A 20,670-nucleotide genomic window follows, 5' to 3' on the forward strand; every position below is an offset into this window, starting at 1 on the left:
ACAAACCCTTCGGTCCAACCTGTCCATGCCGACCAGATATCCCAACCTAAACTAATCCCACCTGCCAGCACCCGGCCCATATCCCTCCAAACCCTTCCTATTCATATACCCATCCAAATGCCTCTTAAATGTTGCAATTGTACCAGCCTCCACCACTTCCTCTGGCAGCTCATTCCATACACGAAAAGAGCAATATTTAATTCTTTCACTTGCAAACATCCTTAAGTTACATTTTGTTTTGTTTCTGTATGAACTTGGAATCAAACAATGCAAAAATCGATAACCAACGAATCCGATTAAGTGAAAATATTTGCATTTAAGCTGTCTTATTTCTGAATTTGAAATCCACTGTCCAACTAGTGTCTCATTTGATTACAACAAGCGGTATATTGCAGTGAGCTTCTGGTAACGTTTGCATCCCTTTCCTCCACTACATAAAATTTTAACTCTGCTTCTTTTCCAGTTTCATGCCATGGATACGCTACAACGTAACTGCTACGATCTCGCCAAAGCAATGTCAACTTTAGTACCACAAGGAGGGCCTGTATTGTGTCGGGATGAGATGGAGGAGTGGTCATCGTCTGAAGCTATGCTTTTTGAGGAGGCGCTAGAAAAATATGGCAAGGATTTCACAGACATTAGACAAGACTTTGTAAGTTCCCTGTCTTTGGTTCCTTGGCATTGTGTACAGTGTGAGTGTAGGCCTCACACGTATAGTAGAGCAGCTGTGCAGCTAAAGCCAGAGAGGAAGGGAGAGCTAGAGAAAGGAAGTCTCTTTATTTTTCTTCTCTCTGTCTATCTCTCTCTCTTTTCTCTTTCCCCTGTCCCCCACTTTCTGCACCCCCTACCCTCCGCTCCCACATTACAATAATCATCCGTGGATTACATCTATTGATAAAACATAATTTGTACTGTATTTTTAGCAAATAAAAAAGAGAGGCTCAGAGATTTAGGGAGCGAATCCACAACTCAACGGCCAAACTGCTGAAGACATGGCACCATTGGTGACCATCAGTGATATGCAAGAGGCCAGATTTGGAGGAGCACTGAGATCTTAGAGGGTAGTTTGGCCTGGAAGAAGTTACAGTGATAAGAAGGAGTGTAGGGGCTGAAGAAGGTAATAGGTAGGCAAGGATGTAGGAGCTGGAGAAGGTTATAGAGGTGAGGATAGCAGGGGCTGGAGGAAGTTACTTAGTTCATAGAGTCATAGAGATATACAGCACGGAAACAGACCCTTCGGTCCAACTCGTCCATGCTGACCAGATATCCCAACCCAATCTAGTCCCACCTGCCAGCACCCGGCCAATATCCCTCTAAACCCTTCCTATTCAAAAACCCATCCAGATGCCTTTTAAATGTTGCAATTGTACTAGTCTTCGCCACATCCTCTGGTAGCTCATTCCATATGCGTGCACCGTCTGAGTGAAAATGTTGCCCGAGGTCTCTTTTATATCTTTCCCCTCTCACACGAAACTTATCCTCTCTAGTTCTGGACTCCCCCACCCGGGAGAAACACTTTGTCTATTTATCCTATCCATGCCCCTCATGATTTTATAAACCTCTATAAGGTCACCCCTCCGCCTCCCACGCTCCAGGAAAAACAGCCCCAGCCTGTTCAGCCTCTCCCTGTAGCTCAGATCCTCCAACCCTGGCAACATCCTTGTAAATCTTTTCTGAACCCTTTCAAGTTTCACAATATCTTTCCGATAGGAAGGAGGCTAGAATTGCATGCAATATTCCAACAGTGGCCTAACCAATGTCCTGTACAGTCACAACATGACCTCCCAACTCCTGTACTCAGTACTCTGATCAGTAAAGGAAAGCATGCCAAATGCCACCTTCATTATCCTATCTACCTGCGACTTGACTTTCAAGGAGCTATGAACCTGCACTCCAAGGTCTCTTTGTTCAGTAACACTCCCTAGGACCTTACCATTAAGTGTATAAGTCCTGCTAAGATTTGCTTTCCCAAAATGCAGCACCTCACATTTATCTGAATTAAACTCCATCTGCCACTTCTCAGCCCATAGGCCCATCTGACCCAGATCCGGTTGTAATCAGAGGTAACCATCTTCGCTGTCCACTACACCTCCAATTTTGGTATCATCAACAAACATACTAACTATACCTCTTATGCTCGCATCCAAATCATTTATATAAATGATGAAACGTAGTGGACCCAGCACCGATCCTTGTGGCACTCCACTGGTCACAGGCCTCCAGTCTGAAAAACAACCCTCCACGACCTCCCTCTGTCTTCTACCTTTCAGCCATTCTGTATCCAAATGGCTAGTTCTCCCTGTATTCTATGACATCTAATCTTGCTAATCAGTCTCCCATGTGGAACCTTGTCCAACGCCTTTCTGAAGTCCGTATACATCACATCTACTGCTGTGCCCTCATCGATCCTCTTTGTTACTTCTTCAAAAACCTCAATCGAGTTTGTGAGACAGGATTTCCCACGCACAAAGCCATGCTGACTACCCTTAATCTGTCACTGCCTTTCCAAATACATGTACATCCTGTCCCTCAGGATTCCCTCTAACACCTTGCCCACCACTGACGTCAGGCCACTGGTCTATAGTTCCCTGGCTTGTCCTTACCACCTTTCTTAAACAGTGGCACCACGTTTGCCAACCTCCAGTCTTCAGGCACCACACCTGTGACTATCGATGATACAAATATCTCAGAGGCCCAGCAATCACTTCCCTAGCTTCCCACAGAATTCTCGGGTACACCTGATCAGGTCCTGGGAATTTATCCACTTTTATGGACAACTTGACAAGTTTAGATTGGGAGGTTTCCAGGGGATTAGAGGGAAGGAGGTTGTATGGGTTAGAAGAGATTATAGAGCTAGGGAAGGAGATTGGATGGGCTGGAAGAGATTACAGAGCTAGGGAAGAGCTGTATGGAATGTTCCCTCCAATTTTCTTTCTGGTTGTATGGGCCTCCATGTAGTGACTTCAGGAACCAGAAGTCTCTGCTGCAGTCAGTGTACGTAGAATCGTGGAGCAGCTATGAGGGAATGTTGGTTACAGATGCTGGAGGAGGTTAGAGAGGGAGAGTGGGGCTCTCCATGATGCTCTGTCTCACTCACATTCCCCCTCTCATTAGTATTGTTTCAATCCATTTTGCAGTTACCCTGGAAATCGTTGGCCAGTATAGTCCAATTTTATTACATGTGGAAGACCACAGACCGATACATCCAACAGGTGAGATGGATCTTTTTATTCAGACTGAGTCTGCAGCTAAAGTAAGTACAGTCTAGAAATTGATCCTGTGAATGTTCATTGTTAATGGGAAAGGTTATCACATTTGCACCAATTTTAATCATATTCCCAAATTAAAGCAAAGTACTGCGGACTCTGAATATCTTCCCTAAGGGTCATGAGTCTTTGGAACTGTCTTCCAGAAAATACAGTGGAATGAAAGTCCTTGAATATCCTTAAGGCAGAGATTGGTAGATTCTTGGTAAGCAGGAAAAGGTTAGCGGGATAGGCAGGAATGTGGAGTAATCAGGTCAGGCATGATTGTTTTGAAAGGCTGAACAGGCTTGAGGGGGTAAGTGGCGTACTCGTGCTCCAAATTCACATGAAGGAACTTCTTGTCCTCATACGAAATGGCCAGCCACTTACCGTGAAACTGCAACATTAAGTTGTAGATGACCCAGCTGGCGAAACATTTCCTCGGCACTAGCTTTGTCAAGCTCATGAAGAATGTTACATTTTTCAATTCGATTATCTCTCATTCTACCAAATTTACAAGTTAATCCAGAGACCCAGGTAATGTTCTGGGGACCCGGGTTCAAATCCAGCCACGGCAGATGATGCAATTTGAATTCAGTATAAAAGACAATTTTGGAATTAAGAGTCCACAAAGATGACCATGAATCCATTGTTGATTGTTGGAAAAAAGCATCTGGTTCATTAATGTCCTTTAGGGAAGGAAACTGCTGACCTCACGTGGTCTGGCCTATGTGGTTAACTCTTAATTGCCCCTTGAGCAATTAGGGATGGGCAATAAATGCTGGCCTAGCCAGCAATGCCTTCATCCCATGAATGAATTTAATTAAAAACTGCAGGGAACATGAGTTTAATCAATTTAATCTCTCTCCCTTGCGCTACCCTTTCTTCCTGGGCTTAATTAGAAAGACAGGTTCCTTTAATTGACAGTTACTGTGTTTATTTTGGGAACTCCATTTTGTCATTGACTTTTCCATTGGGTATGCCTTGTGTCAGTTGTGTATTGTGTTCTAAGAATACAGGTGAAAGGCTGTGCCCAGAAATCGTCCTGTCAACTCACGGTCAGCCCATGCCTGGCTTCTGTTTTTTGCCTCTCCAGCCAGGTGTATCGGATAAGATACTGACAAGATAAAATCTTCTCTATTTTTGCACTGTTAAGCCTTCATTTCCAAAGCTGTAAGTACCACACCCTCCTGAGCCAAATGGAAGCAATTCCCTCCTACACTACCAATGTCCAAGGTTTTTTAGAACTGACCTTCTATCAGAACTGTTCCAGTTCTGAGAACTGCTGTGTCAGAACTTGGTCGTGACTGTGAGGCAGTATATCACATCACTTTCATAGATATTCTCTCCTTCTGTTACAGAAAAGGTTGAAAGTAGCTGAAGCTGACAGCAAACTGAAGCAGGTCTACATTCCTACCTAGTAAGTGGACACCCAACCCGGAAGTGAACTAAATTAGAAGAATGATTAAATATTAATTATGTCATTTACATCCTGAGAAGCACACTGAAAATGTAGACAATGTTGTAATGTAGGAAGCAGCAGCACTTCATTCAAAGTAAGCTCTGACAAACTACTGTGTGATAATGTTAAAACAGACATGTTTGTGATATTAACTGAAGTATGCATGTTGGCCACAAAACACAAGGAAACCATCTTGCTCTTCAGGAAGTGTTGCATCAACTTGAGACAGCAAATAATGTATACATTTATCACTTCATATGATAGGTAATCTCTGTGCTGATCCTTCAATGATGCAGTCCTGACTGCACAGCAATTCTCAGTGTAGAGCCTCTGACAGTGCAGCACTCTGTCAGTAATGACCTTCCAACAGCACTGTGCTTCCTTAATCCTGACCCTCAAACGTGGTGCTTCCTTATGACAGACCCTCAGATGGTGCAATACTCCCTCCGTACTGACCCTCCAACAGTGTGACATTCCTTTATTGCTGACCTTCTGACAGTGCAGTGCTTTCTCAACACTGAACCTCCGAAAGTGCGTTGTTTCCGAGTTCTGACTCTGTGACAGTCCCTCAACACTGACCCTCAGACAATGCAGTGCTCCCTCAGTGCTGACCCTCTGACAGTATGGTGCTCCCTCAAAACTGACCATGTAACTGCACGTTGCTTCCACGACCCTGAACCCCTGACAGCAGTACTGGTTATAAGCATTGGCCTACCGTTGAACCACAGTTGATATATATGATAATATAGTCCCACATTTATTGGTGTTTTCATTAAAGGTGAAAACATTGGATTGCCAGATACTTGTCAAGTTCTGATCAAGCTGTGGCATCTCAACCTAAAATTGTAAATGATACCAGTACAGCAGGGGTACATAGAATTGTCCATGTAGTCCCGCTGCATGCTGTTTCATAATCCCTTGTCATTTATCTCCTTTTTAAAAAACATTATAGAATACTCCTCCCTGATTATTTCTGTCCAATAATTCTCTGCCCTAGCAAAATCCAAACAGGCTTTTCTGCTTACTTGGTCGATGTAGCTGATTATGCTGCACCTGAATTTCCTGTTCTCCTATTAGCACATTGCTCTATTCCTTTCAACTTGAGACCCTCTTTAAAGTCAAACACACAGCCTGGACATGGTGTTCTCACTGCAGCCTCAAGAATGGTTTCTACAGATTTATCACACTCTCAGTCTGTACTTCCATTTTGAAGATTCGTCCAGCTGAACCACTCCCTGCTCCTTCATTCTTCAGGTTGTACCATTTAATAACTCTTCTGTCAAATTTTTATTCTTCCTTCCATAAGGAAATATTTCAAATTAATGTGTATCACTTTTGTTCAACTATTTTATGTGTCTCAGATCTCTTCAAGTCCTAACTGTTAATCACATAGTGTATTTCTGTGTCATCTACAAATTTGACCACCTCCCAGAACTATTTATTTCTGTAAATATTCTAGAGAGCAATGATTTCACTCCGATTTCTCAAATCTGAAAAACAGCCATTAAGTTGAAAATAGATCACTGTTCCTTCAGTGTTGTTGGGTCCAAAACCTGAAATTCCCTCCCTAACATTGTGGATGTCCCAACACCACGTGAACAGCAATGGTTCAAGATGTTAGCTCAAAACCACTTTTAAGAGTAACTAGGGATGGCCAATAAATGTTAGCCTAACAAGTGATGCCCACATCTCAAGAGTGAAGAAAGAAAAATTATCTTTCCTTGGATTCTTTCCATTTAGCTTGCTGACATGGCCACTCTTCCCCCTTTCAGCATCAAACCCATTCACTCAACATTCTTGTGCTCCCAGTTGACATCTCATCTTTAAGTCCTGTCCTTCTGTTCTTCATTTCAGTAACCGCCTCCAACTTTACAATCCTCAGAGATTTCAGTGTTTGTTAAACTCTGGCCTCTTGCACGTGACTGATTTCTGTCACTTTACTGTTGGTACCTGTGCATTGAGCTGCCAGGACACTAAACTTCTTCAATTCATCTGAGCCCCTCCCCCTCTCTTACTTTGAAGATGCACCTTAAAACTTATCTCTTGGGCCAAACATGTGGTTGCCTGGCAGGTATTTTGTGGTTTTATTTTGGTCTGAGTACCCACATGTGAAGCAGCCTGGGGTGTTTGACTGCTTTAAAACATTATATAGCTTCAAGCTGTTGTCCTGTCTTTCTATCTGAATAGAAATCCTCATTTCTTATTTCTTCCTCATTGACCCTAACTTCCTCCCAATAATCTATTTATTTTCTTGCTTTGCAGTACGAAGCCCAACCCTAATCAGATTGTATGCGTTGGGACAAAAGGGGGAATGATGAACGGAGCTACGGGATACCAGAAATCTGCAGCTGGCCTAACTTGCGAGAGCTGTCACAGTAAGTGGAGGGAAAGCCTTTTAGTCTGGTTAAGGTTCATATTTTATCTGGCATCGGGCAGGATTAAAACCATTGTACGGGTTATGTTTCCAGGCGATAATGTTTTACATGCTTAATCCACTTAAAGTTATCATAGGGACAGAGATCTGAAGGTGTGCATGCACAAATCTGTCAACATAGTGGGACCGGTCAAAGAAGCTGTTTTGTGACACCGATTCTAGACTATTCATGTTAGGATGGATGTCAAGCTTCTGAAAGCGTGTAGAGCAGATTTTCTAGAGTGGTACAAGGGGTGATGGAGTGGAGAAACATCAGGTTGTTCTCCTGAGAGCAGAGAAGATGAAAAAGGGTGATTGGCAAAGGAACCAGGGAAAGATGAGAATTTGTTAGGAAAGCAAGTTGTAATCTGGAAGACCTGAAAAGGTAGTGGAAGCAGATTCCTTAGGAATATTTGGAAAGAAATTGGTTAAATACATAAAGGGAAACAATTTGCAGTGCTACAGGAAAAGTACAGGAAGATGAGGAATTAATTGGAAATATCTTTCTATGAACTGGCACAGACTTAACATGATTAATCAACAATGTGACACTGGCTTGTATGCTGAATTTAATTAACTGCATTTACCTACATATAGGCCAACCCATATTTAGCTTGCAATGTCATATAGTATATAGACCATGTACTCTGTGAGGTTCTCTTGGCCATTATTGGCTTGCAGCTTATATTCATACAAATACATGCTGTTAAACAGGACCTAGGACAAGTTTTTTTTTCAAGTAAGGTGCAGCCTATTTCAAAGTGGGAAGCCTCCAGGATTAGGTTTTCACTCTCTATTCCGCAGATGCGTAAGTGGTGCAGGATACTCTGTTAAATACCATAAGCAAAGAATGTTGGATCCTTACTCTCTGTCCCTCTGATCTTCACCGCCCTGGATTAGGTGAGAGGGCAGGAAATGTGACAGGTATCCCCATTCTGGTAAAAGCAAAATATATAATAGAAATCTGAAACTGAAAAACTTTGCAACAGAAAATGCTGGAGAAACTCAGCAACGTGAAGTTGGGATGTTGGGTGAAAATAGTGGTAGGGCAGAGTATACATTTGTGATAGTCCATCTGGTCTAGTAGCTTCTAGTTGCTTGCCAGTTAGAATCCCCTAGGAAAATGCAGAGAGCTGTACCCTGATGAATTGGCTACTTTTGGGGAGGGAGAGGCGTGGTACTTGATTAATGTTTAAAGCTATTAGTTTCTTGGTTGGTCAAACACTAATTGCTGTTGAATTGCCTTGTCCTCCAGCCACACAGTCTCCACAGTGGTATGCCTGGGGACCACCCAACATGCAGTGTCGGCTATGTGCATCCTGTTGGATCTACTGGAAGAAGTATGGTGGCCTAAAGACGCCAACAGCACTTGATGGGGAAAAGTCACGACCTCCTTCAGTAAGATTGCAATGAAACTATCACCTTATTGTCTCAGAGTAGCATGCAACCCTATCCTTCGCTTTGTACCAAAGAAGCAGTTGTGTGATCATTTAATAATTTGTCTTCTAGTGCATTGTTTGTTGGTAGAGACTTTTTCTCTCCTTGTAACTGCCTTTCTGTGTAGCTTTCAACTTATAAAAAAAAGGGCCCATATAAAAATGTCTGCCTTTCACTCTGTCTGTGTTTCTCCTCAGTCTTCCTGTTTGCGCGTCTCTTTCACTTCTCTTTCTCTGACTGTCTAGCTGGGTCCCTCTTCCTCTCAGGCATGGTGTTGCTTTCTGGTGTGCACAATCACTCCTTCTGGAGAAATAAAAGGGAAAGAGAAACACTAGAAGTGTAGATTAGTTTGCATTAGTGTAGATAATGTTGAAGGTTCTTTTCCTGATGAAGGTTCATTCTTGAACTATTCAGCAGTTTACCACGCTGTGCACTTGTCATTTTCAAATTCCACACTTGCAGTGCCTTTTCTTTCTTTATCGTCCTTGTATCTTTTTTTTTTATTGTTGTCTTAAAGCACGTTACCTGAGTGGTAGCTTTTCAAACTCTCCATGCTTTTTATTTTGTTTGCAGGAGCCCAGATCTAAGGGGTCGTATGGCCGCCAGGATCCTCAGGGTTTGCTGTCATATAACAGCTCCAAACTCCTGGCCAAGAACCGGCAGACATTCCTCCTCCAGACAACCAAGTTGACCCGTGTTGCTCGGCGACTCTGCGATGATATCCTCCGGCCGAGGAGGGCAGCAAGACGGCCCTATATCCCTGTCAACATCGGAGCCATCAAGACTGAATGTAAGGAGGCCCTGTCAGTCAAGGACTGGGCAAGTCTTTAAACAAAACATGCTTCTTCACTCTCCCCAATGTGTTGCTTATTGATTACAGCCATGTTGAACAAAGCTCTGCTTTCTGAAGACAAGCGAAAGAGTGAAGGGATGCCAATCCAGTAATAAGATTTCAACCGAATAGAGGTAGACAAGATGTTTCTGTTGACTGGAAAACCAGAATTAGGAGCCATCAATATCAGTTACTAATAAATCCATTTGTGCGATCAGGAACAATGTCCTTTACCCAGGCAGTTTTTGTCTATCAGGCGTGAAAAATACTTCACATCGCATGCATGCTTACATGATCAGTTAGTGCTATTGCACAATAGTTAAGCGCAAAGTGCACCAAATGGGGATGAAGTTTTACATAACTAAATATTTTGTAAGGTCTCAATTCACTGAACAGCTTTGTGTGTAGGTTTAATGTTTGAGGTAGTTGTGAGGTTAACTTTTCTATAGCATTTTGACAAATGGAACAAAGTGAAAGATGTGCATGCTACTTAACCTTATCAACTCTTAATGGATATCTTATTAACGAGGAAACATGCTTAATGAAGATATCTGTTTAAAGAAATCTTTATTCCTGTATGTTCCATGATTAAACCCCCGTGTCAGAGAACTTGCTTACACTACTGATGCTGGAGCTTCAATTAAATAATTAAGAATTTGAATCTCAAGCTCTCAGGAAAGAATTGGGATACTGGAGTGACAACTTTGCTTCAGAGTTTATGGTACTGGAGGAATAACAACAGGGCGTAGCCAATCAAAACCTGGAGGTTGATCTGTCTTTCAGTTTAATCATGGCTGATCACAACTCCATTTAGCAGCTTTGGTTGCATAACTATTAGATGCCTAACAAACATATCTATTGGCTGTAGAAGCTGTGGGTTGTCTTTACCTGCTCACTGACTGACTGACCTGTCCTCCCTCTCGTTTCTCCCCACACAGCAACCCCCAGCGTAGACACACATACACATCCCTGCTGTGAGATTTGAAGCTGGTTCTGTTTTCCCCTTAGGTGCTGTCAGACTTCCAAAAGCAGCAATAAAACCACTCAGGATCCGGCCTGTGGCACGGCCTACGTTAGCTAATATCATGAAGGAGTTGGGCGAATTGGGTAAGTCACATTTAAGTAATTGAGCTGAGGGGTTAACAATTCCCTCAAGCTTTTTTGTTTTGATTTTCCCATCTAATTCTAGAACAGTGCCCTTCGGTGACCTCCTCACCTTGGGTATGTGCTGTTTGTGAGCGCGATCCTTGGTGTTTGGTCACATTGTTGGAGGCCTAAGTTTTCCAGTGCACTGCAGAAAATGCTGCATTATCAGGATGTTATCTATAATGTTTTGATACGTTTTTAACTCCAGTCATTTTATGTAAGTGTTTTGGGGAGAAAGAGAAAATTGAGATTTTTGATGACTTTCCAAACTGGAAAAATGTCGCTTGGGTTAGGAAAAGTTCCTAAGCAGTCAATCTGGAAAGTGCTGCTGAACAGACGGTAGAAACAGATTAACTACTTTTCAAAGAGTGAATTGAATAAATATTCAAAGTGGAAAAATGTACAGGGTTACACGGAAGTGCTAGAAGGAGTGGGCCAAATTTGACAGATTGTTGAAAGAGCCAGCACAGTCTCAGTGGACCAAGTAAGCTTCTGCGCTGCATCATTCAAAATCTTTGACTAAACTGAGCTAGTTCCTGTGTGGAAGTGAATGCCCAAGATCCTTATTGTTTTGCACTGTTTCTCCATTGTCTTCCCAATGTCCTGTCCCAACATTCCTACCTGAACAAACAATCTCACAGTGTTGTAAAGGTTATGTGACTGTGGATGTGTGCACTGTAATGAGTTGGATGTATGGATAAATGCAGGCTTTATTTTCACGCCGAGTATGTTTAAATTGCAGCGGCACGTGGTCCAGTGAAGCCAAGGATTCTAAAAGGGAGTGAGACAAACCGAAGCATCCTAAACATTAACCGTGGAATGCTGCCCCTGCTGGGGAAACGCACCTTCAGCAAACAAAACGGAGTGGAAAGTAAGTTGTACGCACTTGTGCTGACTACTCAATACGTTTGCATTCTCATCAGAGTCACCATGGTCTCAAAACATGTGTGACCTCATGGAGTTGTTGATGTTGTGTTACTGTCTGAGAGGATATGTGTGTTAATACCTCTTCAGTCACAAAAGTTTTATATATGTTGAGCACTAGGTATCCCCAACTGCCCGCAAAGACCCACCCAATCTCCCCACCTCCTCGCCAGACTTGATTTCCCTCACCCCCACCTACCTTAAACACTGCATCACTTACCTGGCCCCCATTCCAACTTGCACCATAGCATCCTGCCCGTGTGACATCTTACTGTGTTTACCGTTGTCATCCTCCCCATCTAGAGGCGTACCCATTAATGCCTTATCCCACCCAAATGGCACCTTATTCCCCCCTGACCAGTTGGCACCCTAATCTCACACTTGCCTTATGTACTTATCATTTGACTGCAGCTGTCAAAATGGCCGACAGAACCTTTTAAATTTCAGAATACAGCAGCTGACTGCTGTGAAAAGGGGGTGTGGTTTGATTCCTCTGATAGTTGGTGCTAGAACAGAGCCGTCAAAATGGAAGTACGACTCCATTTCTGAAGAAGCAGTGGTGCAGAATCTCCTCTCGGAAATGTGGAACTCTCTCCTTTTGTAAAAGAACAGTAGGGAGAGCGAAAGTGGCAATCTGCATGAGATTGCCTGTCCTCAGGACTCGGTGATAACAACTCAAACTCTAAGCTTGGCTACTTTAGGGTTTGACCAATCCAACTTATCTGGTCCGATAATCACCTTTTTACACCACCTTTATTGGTTCTGCAATTTCGGCTCATCGAGTCTAGTCAAAATTCATATCATAAACTGGGCATCTACTGCCTGCGGACTTAAGTTATGGTGTGATTTGATTGAAATGTTGATGATATTAAGAGGAGCCAATGGGTAGATAGAGATATTTACAGTTGAATGCATGGGACATTGTCTAAAAAATTAGAGCCAATTCTGTGCACAAAAGATGGTCAAATTTTGAAAGTTTCTTTTGTAGTCCATGCAATTTATGCTGGATGAATTGTTAATTTTAAATGTGAGATTGTTAGATTTGTGATAACTTTAACAGAAGTGGGGAGGTGGGGCAAAGGTGGATGTCTGGAGTATGTTTCACAGAGCAGTCAGGACCTTCATGCACAGTGGAACAAGCTGGAGGGGCTGAATGACCTCCAAGATTCTTTGCCTTGTGACAATCCACTTAATCCTACATTATACAATGCAATTCCACATGCTTCCATATAAGAAGTCTGATACTTATCAATAATGTAGTTTTAATGAGTTAATTTTTCCACTGGCGCAACTTTGTGATTTTGTTATCCTAATAATAGTTCTACTTTATGCTCATATAATTGCTATTCCATTAAGTGAAACTTTTAATTGTTCAATTTGTACCGTTCCATATTGATTCCTACTTTTTTTTCTAAAATAAAGATGCATCTCCAAATGTTTCCTTCTGCAGAGCTTACCAACTGGTTAGAGCTTTCTGAAATATATGGATCAGTCTACACTGGAATATCTTTTAATTAGTAACTAAACTGACCGTTACTTTAAGGTCAGTTCTATTTCAATAGTTCAGCGATCGCTTTATCTAAATTGACTTGTGCTTCCTTATTTAACAAGCAAAAATCTAAAGGTCATTATTACCATACGAAGATGATGTCCAGCAGTATAACATCAGCAAACTTCAGGCTGTCTTATTAACCCTTTCCATAGAGTGTTCTCACATTAATAAGGTAGAACAGGAGTGTAGCACAGATAAGGGGAAGAGTGCTAGGCATTGTGACCCATCTCCACAAGCTGCACTAATTGCAGATATTACACTACAGGGAGCAGGAATTCAAATGATGGTGTGTGAGATTTTGCCCATTGACTGGCAGCTTTAAGTTAACAGTAGTGGGCACTCGGCTTTAGGCACAAGTTGCCCATAACCCACTATCTTTCACTCCAAAACAAAGCAATAGCAACCCAAATTGCCTCTGAGGAAGTAGGAGAGAAGGAGTCCCTTATAAATAAGTGGCAAGGTAGCCTGTGGTTCATGCCCTTAGGACTGTGAGTTGGCTTGTCACACACTATCCTTAGGTCCATGTGTGAGGGAGCAACGAAGAAATGAACCAGTGCAAACATCCTGGTTATGTTCCCTGAAAGATCTTTATTTGGAGGCCCACCACACACTGTGGGTAATTCTGGTGGAGGTGACAGAAGAGTAGAACATAAACTCCAGTAACAGTACAGAGGACAGCACCTGAACTTTGTTCTTGGGTTTGATCAATGCACAAAGTTGTGTCCGCCTGTTCATCCTGCAGACTATGGGGACCGATTAAGGCTGTAACTAGCAGAGTTGTATTGTAGTTTATTTGCTGTTGCTGTGTTTAAATTGGACATTTAGGAAAGTTGTACGCTTGGGATTCCCCAGTACTGTTGTATTGAAATCGCAGAAACCTAAGCATAGAATACAATCCCTGCAGTGTGAAGACAGACCATTCAGCCCAACAAGTCTACACCAACACTCCGAAGACCATCCCACCCAGCTATATCCCTGTAATCCTGCATTTTCAATGGCTAACTTACACACCTCTGAACATTATGGGTCAGTCCTGTTGAAGGATACTCTCCTGCTCCTCGAATGCTGCCTGACCTGCTGTGCTTTTTCCAGTGCCACACTTTATCAATTCATATTCTAGCATGGCCAATCCACCCTAACCTCCACATCTTTGGACTGTGGGAGGAAACCAGAGCACCCAGAGGAAACCCACCCAAACACGGGGAGAACGTGCAAACTCCACACAGACAGTCACCCGAGGGTGGAGTCGAACCTGGGTCATTGGCGCTGAGAGGCACCAGTGCTAACCACTGAGCCACCATGCCACCCTGCAGAGATCTAACCTCAAATGTCATGTGCACTTTGAATATCTTTTTGGGGTGGAGGAATAATGAGAAAGTTACTTAGTTTTCTATATAATTTGCCATTCCTTTTTGCAAATACACTAACCCTAGTATTTCCATCTTCTCGTGTTTTTCAGGACCACCAAGTCCCATCCACATAAGACAGGTGGTAAGTGTTGGATAGCTGTCAACATGACGGTGCAATATGTTATGACATCTCAATGGACTAAGCTAAAGTGCTCAATATACAGAGACATTAATTCAAGCAGTCAGGCTTTTCTCAGTCTCAAGAAGCAAGTTTACAAAGTGGATTGTCCATCACCTCTGACTGATCAAATGCACTGTATGTTCTCCAGAGAGTAAGACAGGAATTACTGAGCTGGGGATAATGCAAAGGATCCAAACTAGATTTATCCTGTTGTACTGGCCGCCTTTGGTTTACCTAGTCTTTTTGTAAAATAAGCCCTCTCCCCAGGTGTCCTGAGTTATTGACTGATGTTAATGCAGCTCCCACACACTGTCACTCAGTAAACCCCTCCACCCCGTCAAATGTCCTGTGTTACTGACTGGTGTCAATCCAGCTCTGTCACTCAGGAACTCCTCTCCTCCTCAGTTCTCTGTGTTACTGATGTATCTCTACTGATGTTAATAAATCTCCCTCACACTGTCACTCAGTAATCCCTTTCCCCCTGCACCCTCTGTTCCTGACTTATCTCTGCTGATGTTAATCCAGCTCCATCGTGCTGTCACTCAGCAATGCCTTTCCCCCACGCCCTATGTTACCGGCTGGTATCTCTTCTGATGTTAATCGAGCTCTCTCGCGCTGTCACTGAGTAGCCACTTACCCCCAGTGCCTTATGTTACTGACTGTATCTCTGATGTTAATCCAGTCCCTCGCACGGTGGGGCTCCGTATCTTTTTGACCAGCTCATATTTTAAGAGACAATTTCCAGATTGACAATGATTGCCATTTCAAAGCAATTTCTATTCTTTAGACCAAAAATGACATTATTTGATCCATGTTTTTAATGCTTATATGAACATGTTCAAAACTGACTTCTTTACATATCATGCATTGGGTTATGAAGGAAGATTCTCCTGCAGTGAGATAATGTTTTCTCATCCGATCATAGAACACAGCACAAAAACTGATACTCCACTTCACACATGATATGAATGTGAAACCAACCTGATTCTCAACTGATAAATGAAGGAGAAATTTTATTTGCAGACTGTACTCTTGTTTCAGAATTAAAGGGCGTGTGATAGTTTGCTTGTGGAACAGACTGGAGGGGTGGGTAAGTGACAGGGTAAAAGCCAACACAGACAATCCTTCCTGAAAGCAGCTTGCATGGCAATTGTGTAGTGGTGTTTTCTTTGAGGTAGTAATCTACAGTCAATGTGGTGGTGTCACTGGGCTAGTAAACTACAGGCAATGTGGTGTCTTCTCTGGGGTAGTAATCCACAGTTGGTGTGACGGTGTTGTCACTGGGCTACTAATCTACAGATGGTGAGAGGTTGTCACTGGGCTAGTAATCTACAGATGGTGTGGCGGTGTTGTCACTGGGCTAGTAATCTACAGATGGTGTGGCGGTGTTGTCACTGGGCTAGTAATCTACAGACGGTGTGGCGGTGTTGTCACTGGGCTAGTAATCTACAGACGGTGTGGCGGTGTTGTCACTGGGCTAGTAATCTACAGACGGTGTGGCGGTGTTGTCACTGGGCTAGTAATCTACAGACGGTGTGGCGGTGTTGTCACTGGGCTAGTAATCTACAGACGGTGTGGCGGTGTTGTCACTGGGCTAGTAATCTACAGACGGTGTGGCGGTGTTGTCACTGGGCTAGTAATCTACAGACGGTGTGGCGGTGTTGTCACTGGGCTAGTAATCTACAGACGGTGTGGCGGTGTTGTCACTGGGCTAGTAATCTACAGACGGTGTGGCGGTGTTGTCACTGGGCTAGTAATCTACAGACGGTGTGGCGGTGTTGTCACTGGGCTAGTAATCTACAGACGGTGTGGCGGTGTTGTCACTGGGCTAGTAATCTACAGACGGTGTGGCGGTGTTGTCACTGGGCTAGTAATCTACAGACGGTGTGGCGGTGTTGTCACTGGGCTAGTAATCTACAGACGGTGTGGCGGTGTTGTCACTGGGCTAGTAATCTACAGACGGTGTGGCGGTGTTGTCACTGGGCTAGTAATCTACAGACGGTGTGGCGGTGTTGTCACTGGGCTAGTAATCTACAGACGGTGTGGCGGTGTTGTCACTGGGCTAGTAATCTACAGACGGTGTGGCGGTGTTGTCACTGGGCTAGTAATCTACAGACGGTGTGGCGGTGTTGTCACTGGGCTAGTAATCTACAGACGGTGTGGCGGTGTTGTCACTGGGCTAGTAATCTACAGACGGTGTGGCGGTGTTGTCACTGGGCTAGTAATCTACAGACGGTGTGGCGGTGTTGTCACTGGGCTAGTAATCTACAGACGGTGTGGCGGTGTTGTCACTGGGCTAGTAATCTACAGACGGTGTGGCGGTGTTGTCACTGGGCTAGTAATCTACAGACGGTGTGGCGGTGTTGTCACTGGGCTAGTAATCTACAGACGGTGTGGCGGTGTTGTCACTGGGCTAGTAATCTACAGACGGTGTGGCGGTGTTGTCACTGGGCTAGTAATCTACAGACGGTGTGGCGGTGTTGTCACTGGGCTAGTAATCTACAGACGGTGTGGCGGTGTTGTCACTGGGCTAGTAATCTACAGACGGTGTGGCGGTGTTGTCACTGGGCTAGTAATCTACAGACGGTGTGGCGGTGTTGTCACTGGGCTAGTAATCTACAGACGGTGTGGCGGTGTTGTCACTGGGCTAGTAATCTACAGACGGTGTGGCGGTGTTGTCACTGGGCTAGTAATCTACAGACGGTGTGGCGGTGTTGTCACTGGGCTAGTAATCTACAGACGGTGTGGCGGTGTTGTCACTGGGCTAGTAATCTACAGACGGTGTGGCGGTGTTGTCACTGGGCTAGTAATCTTGTGGTGTTGTGTCACTGGGCTAGTAATCTACAGATGGTGTAGTGTGTGTCACTGGGCTAGTAATCTACAGATAGTGTGGTGTTGTGTCACTGGGCTAGTAATCTACAGATGGTGTTGTGTCACTGGGCTAGTAATCTACAGATGGTGTGTTGTTACTGGGCTAGTAATCTACAGATGGTGTGGTGTTGTGTCACTGGGCTAGTAATTTACAGATGGTGTGGTGTTGTCACTGGGCTAGTAACCTACAGACGATGTGGTGTGTTTCACTGGGCTAGTAATCTACAGACGATGTGGTGTTGTGTCACTGGGCTAGTAATCTACAGATGGTGTGTTGTTACTGGGCTAGTAATCTACAGATGGTGTGTTGTCACTGGGCTAGTAATCTACAAAAGATGTGGTGATGTGTCACTGGGCTAGTAATCTACAGACGATGTGGTGTTGTCACTGGGCAAGTAATCTACAGACGATGTGGTGTGTCACTGAGCTAGTAATCTACAGACGATGTGGTGTTGTCACTGGGCAAGTAATCTACAGACGATGTGGTGTTGTCACTGGGCTAGTAATCTACAGATGATGTGGTGTTGTGTCACTGGGCTAGTAATCTACAGACGATGTGGTGTTGTGTCACTGGGCTAGTAATCTACAGACGATGAGGTGTTGTATCACTGGGCTAGTAATCTATAGACGATGTGTGTTGTTACTGGGCTAGTAATCTACAGACGATGAGGTGTTGTATCACTGGGCTAGTAATCTATAGATGATGTGTGTTGTTACTGGGCTAGTGATCTACAGACGATGTGGTGTGTTGTTACTGGGCTAGTAATCTATAGACGATGTGTGTTGTTACTGGGCTAGTGATCTACAGACGATGTGGTGTTGTGTCACTGGGCTAGTAATCTACAGATGATGTGTTGTTACTGGGCTAGTAATCTACAAAAGATGGTGTGTTGTCACTGGGCTAGTAATCTACAAAAGATGGTGTGTTGTCACTGGGCTAGTAATCTACAAAAGATGTGTTGTCACTGGGCTAGTAATCTACAGACGATGTGGTGTTGTGTCACTGGGCTAGTAATCTACAGACGATGTGGTGTTGTTACTGGGCTAGTAATCTACAGACGATGTGGTGTGTCACTGGGCTAGTAATCTACAGACGATGAGGTGTTGTGTCACTGGGCTAGTAATCTACAGATGTTGTGGTGTGTGTCACTGGGCTAGTAATCTACAGATGGTGTGGCGGTGTTGTCACTGGGCTAGTAATCTGCAGACTGTGTGATGTTGTCACTGGGCTAGTAATCTGCAGACGGTGTGGCGGTGTTGTCACTGACAATAGACAATAGGTGCAGGAGTAGGCCTTTCTGCCCTTCGAGCCTGCACCACCATTCAATATGATCATGGCTATCATTCCTAATCAGTATCCTGTTCCTGCCTTATCTCCGTTACCCTTGATTCCACTATCCTTGAGAGCTCTATCCAACTCTTTCTTAAATGAATCCAGAGACTGGGCCTCCACTGCCCTCTGGGGCAGGACATTCCACACAGCCACCACTCTCTGGGTGAAGAAGTTTCTCCTCATCTCTGTCCTAAATGGTCTACCCCGTATTTTTAAGCTGTGTCCTCTGGTTCGGTACTCACCCATCAGTGGAAATATGTTTCCTGCTGCCAGAGTGTCCAATCCTTTCATAATCTTATACGTCTCAATCAGATCCCCTCTCAATCTTCGAAACTCAAGGGTGTACAAGCCCAGTCGCTTCAGTCTTTCAGTGTAAGGGAATCCCACCATTTCAGGAATTGACCTTGTGAACCTACGCTGCACTCCCTCAATAGGCAGAATGTCTTTCCTCAAATTTGGAGACCAGAACTGCACACAGTACTCCAGGTGTGGTCTCACCAGGGTCCTGTACAGCTGCAGAAGCACCTCTTTGCTTCTATACGCAATCCCTCTTGTTATGAATGCCAGCATGCTACTAGCCTTCTTCACTACCTGCATGCTTATCTTCATTGACTAATGTACACTTTCCTTATTCCTGAAGAAGGGCTTATGCCCGAAACGTCGATTCTCCTGTTCCTTGGATGCTGCCTGACCTGCTGCGTTTTTCCAGCAACACATTTTCAGCTCTGGTGTACAAGAACCCCCAGATCTCTTTGTACTGCCCCTTTACCTAAATTGATTCAATTTAGGTAGTAATCTGTCTTCCTGTTCTTGCCACCAAAGTGGATAACCATACATTTATCCTCATTAAACTGCATCTGACCACTTACCTAACCTGTCCAGGTCTCCCTGTAATCTCCTAACATCCTCCTCACATTTCACCCTGCTACCCAGCTTAGTATCATCAGCAAATTTGCTAATTTTATTACTAATACCATCTTCTATATCATTAATATATATTGTAAAAAGCTGCGGTCCCAGCACTGATCCCTGCGGTACCCCACTGGTCACTGCCTGCCATTCCGAAATGGAGCCGTTTATCACTACGCTTTGTTCCCTGTCAGCCAACCAACTTTCAATCCAAGTTAGTTCTTTGCCCCCAATACCAAGCGCCCTAATTTTGCTCATTAACCTCCAATGTGGGACTTTATCAAAAGCTTTCTGAAAGTCCAGATGCACTACATCTACTGGGTCTCCCTCATCCATCTTCAGAGTTACATCCTCAAAAATTCCAGAAGATAAGTCAAGCATGATTTCCCCTTCATAAATCCATGCTGACTCTGACCTATCCTGTTATCCAGATGTGTCGTAATTTCATTCTTTATAATAGACTCCAGCATCTTTCCCACCACTGAGGTCAGACTAACTGGTCTATAATTTCCTGCTTTCTCTCTCCCACCTTTCTTAAAAAGTGGTACAACATTAGCCACCCTCCAATCCGCAGGAACTGATCCCGAATCTATCGAACTCTGGAAAATAATCACCAACACATCCATGATTTCTCAAGCCACCTTCTTCAGCACCCTGAGATGTAGACCATCAGGCCCTGGGGACTTATCAACCTTCAAACCTAACAGTCTCTCCAACACCAATTCCTGGCAAATATAAATTCCCTTAAGTTCAGGTCCTTCAGCCACTGTTACCTCAGGGAGATTGCTTGTGTCTTCCCCAGTAAACACAGATCTGAAGTACCAATTCAATTCTTCTGCCATTTCTTTGTTCCCTGTAATATATTCCCCTGTTTCTGTCTTCAAGGGCCCAATTTTAGTCTAAACCATTTTTTTGCCTTTCACATATCTAAAAAAGCTTTTACTATCCTCCTTTATATTTTTGGCCAGTTTACCTTTGTACCTGGGCTAGTAATCTACAGACGGTGTGATGTCACT

At 43.8% G+C, this 20,670-nt stretch overlaps 1 protein-coding gene across 8 annotated transcripts in view; it reads left to right on the plus strand.

Moving 5' to 3' along the window:
- The window catches only part of LOC122543789 (metastasis-associated protein MTA2-like), a 73,712-nt gene that overhangs the window by 38,949 nt on the left and 14,093 nt on the right, over positions 1-20,670 (plus strand). For 7 of the 8 annotated variants that reach the window (XM_043682567.1, XM_043682570.1, XM_043682564.1 and 4 more), the window contains 9 exons: positions 464-652; positions 3,138-3,212; positions 4,607-4,665; positions 6,970-7,082; positions 8,376-8,518; positions 9,131-9,347; positions 10,398-10,496; positions 11,278-11,406; positions 14,471-14,502. In XM_043682567.1, coding sequence (XP_043538502.1) covers positions 464-652; positions 3,138-3,212; positions 4,607-4,665; positions 6,970-7,082; positions 8,376-8,518; positions 9,131-9,347; positions 10,398-10,496; positions 11,278-11,406; positions 14,471-14,502 — 1,056 coding nt within the window. Of the gene's footprint in view, positions 1-463; positions 653-3,137; positions 3,213-4,606; positions 4,666-6,969; positions 7,083-8,375; positions 8,519-9,130; positions 9,348-10,397; positions 10,497-11,277; positions 11,407-12,909; positions 13,003-14,470; positions 14,503-20,670 lie in introns of all 8 variants that reach the window. The other variant, XR_006310133.1, reaches the window with a different exon arrangement.

Source organism: Chiloscyllium plagiosum, chromosome 45 (assembly GCF_004010195.1).
Source record: "Chiloscyllium plagiosum isolate BGI_BamShark_2017 chromosome 45, ASM401019v2, whole genome shotgun sequence".
NCBI lineage: Eukaryota > Metazoa > Chordata > Chondrichthyes > Orectolobiformes > Hemiscylliidae > Chiloscyllium > Chiloscyllium plagiosum.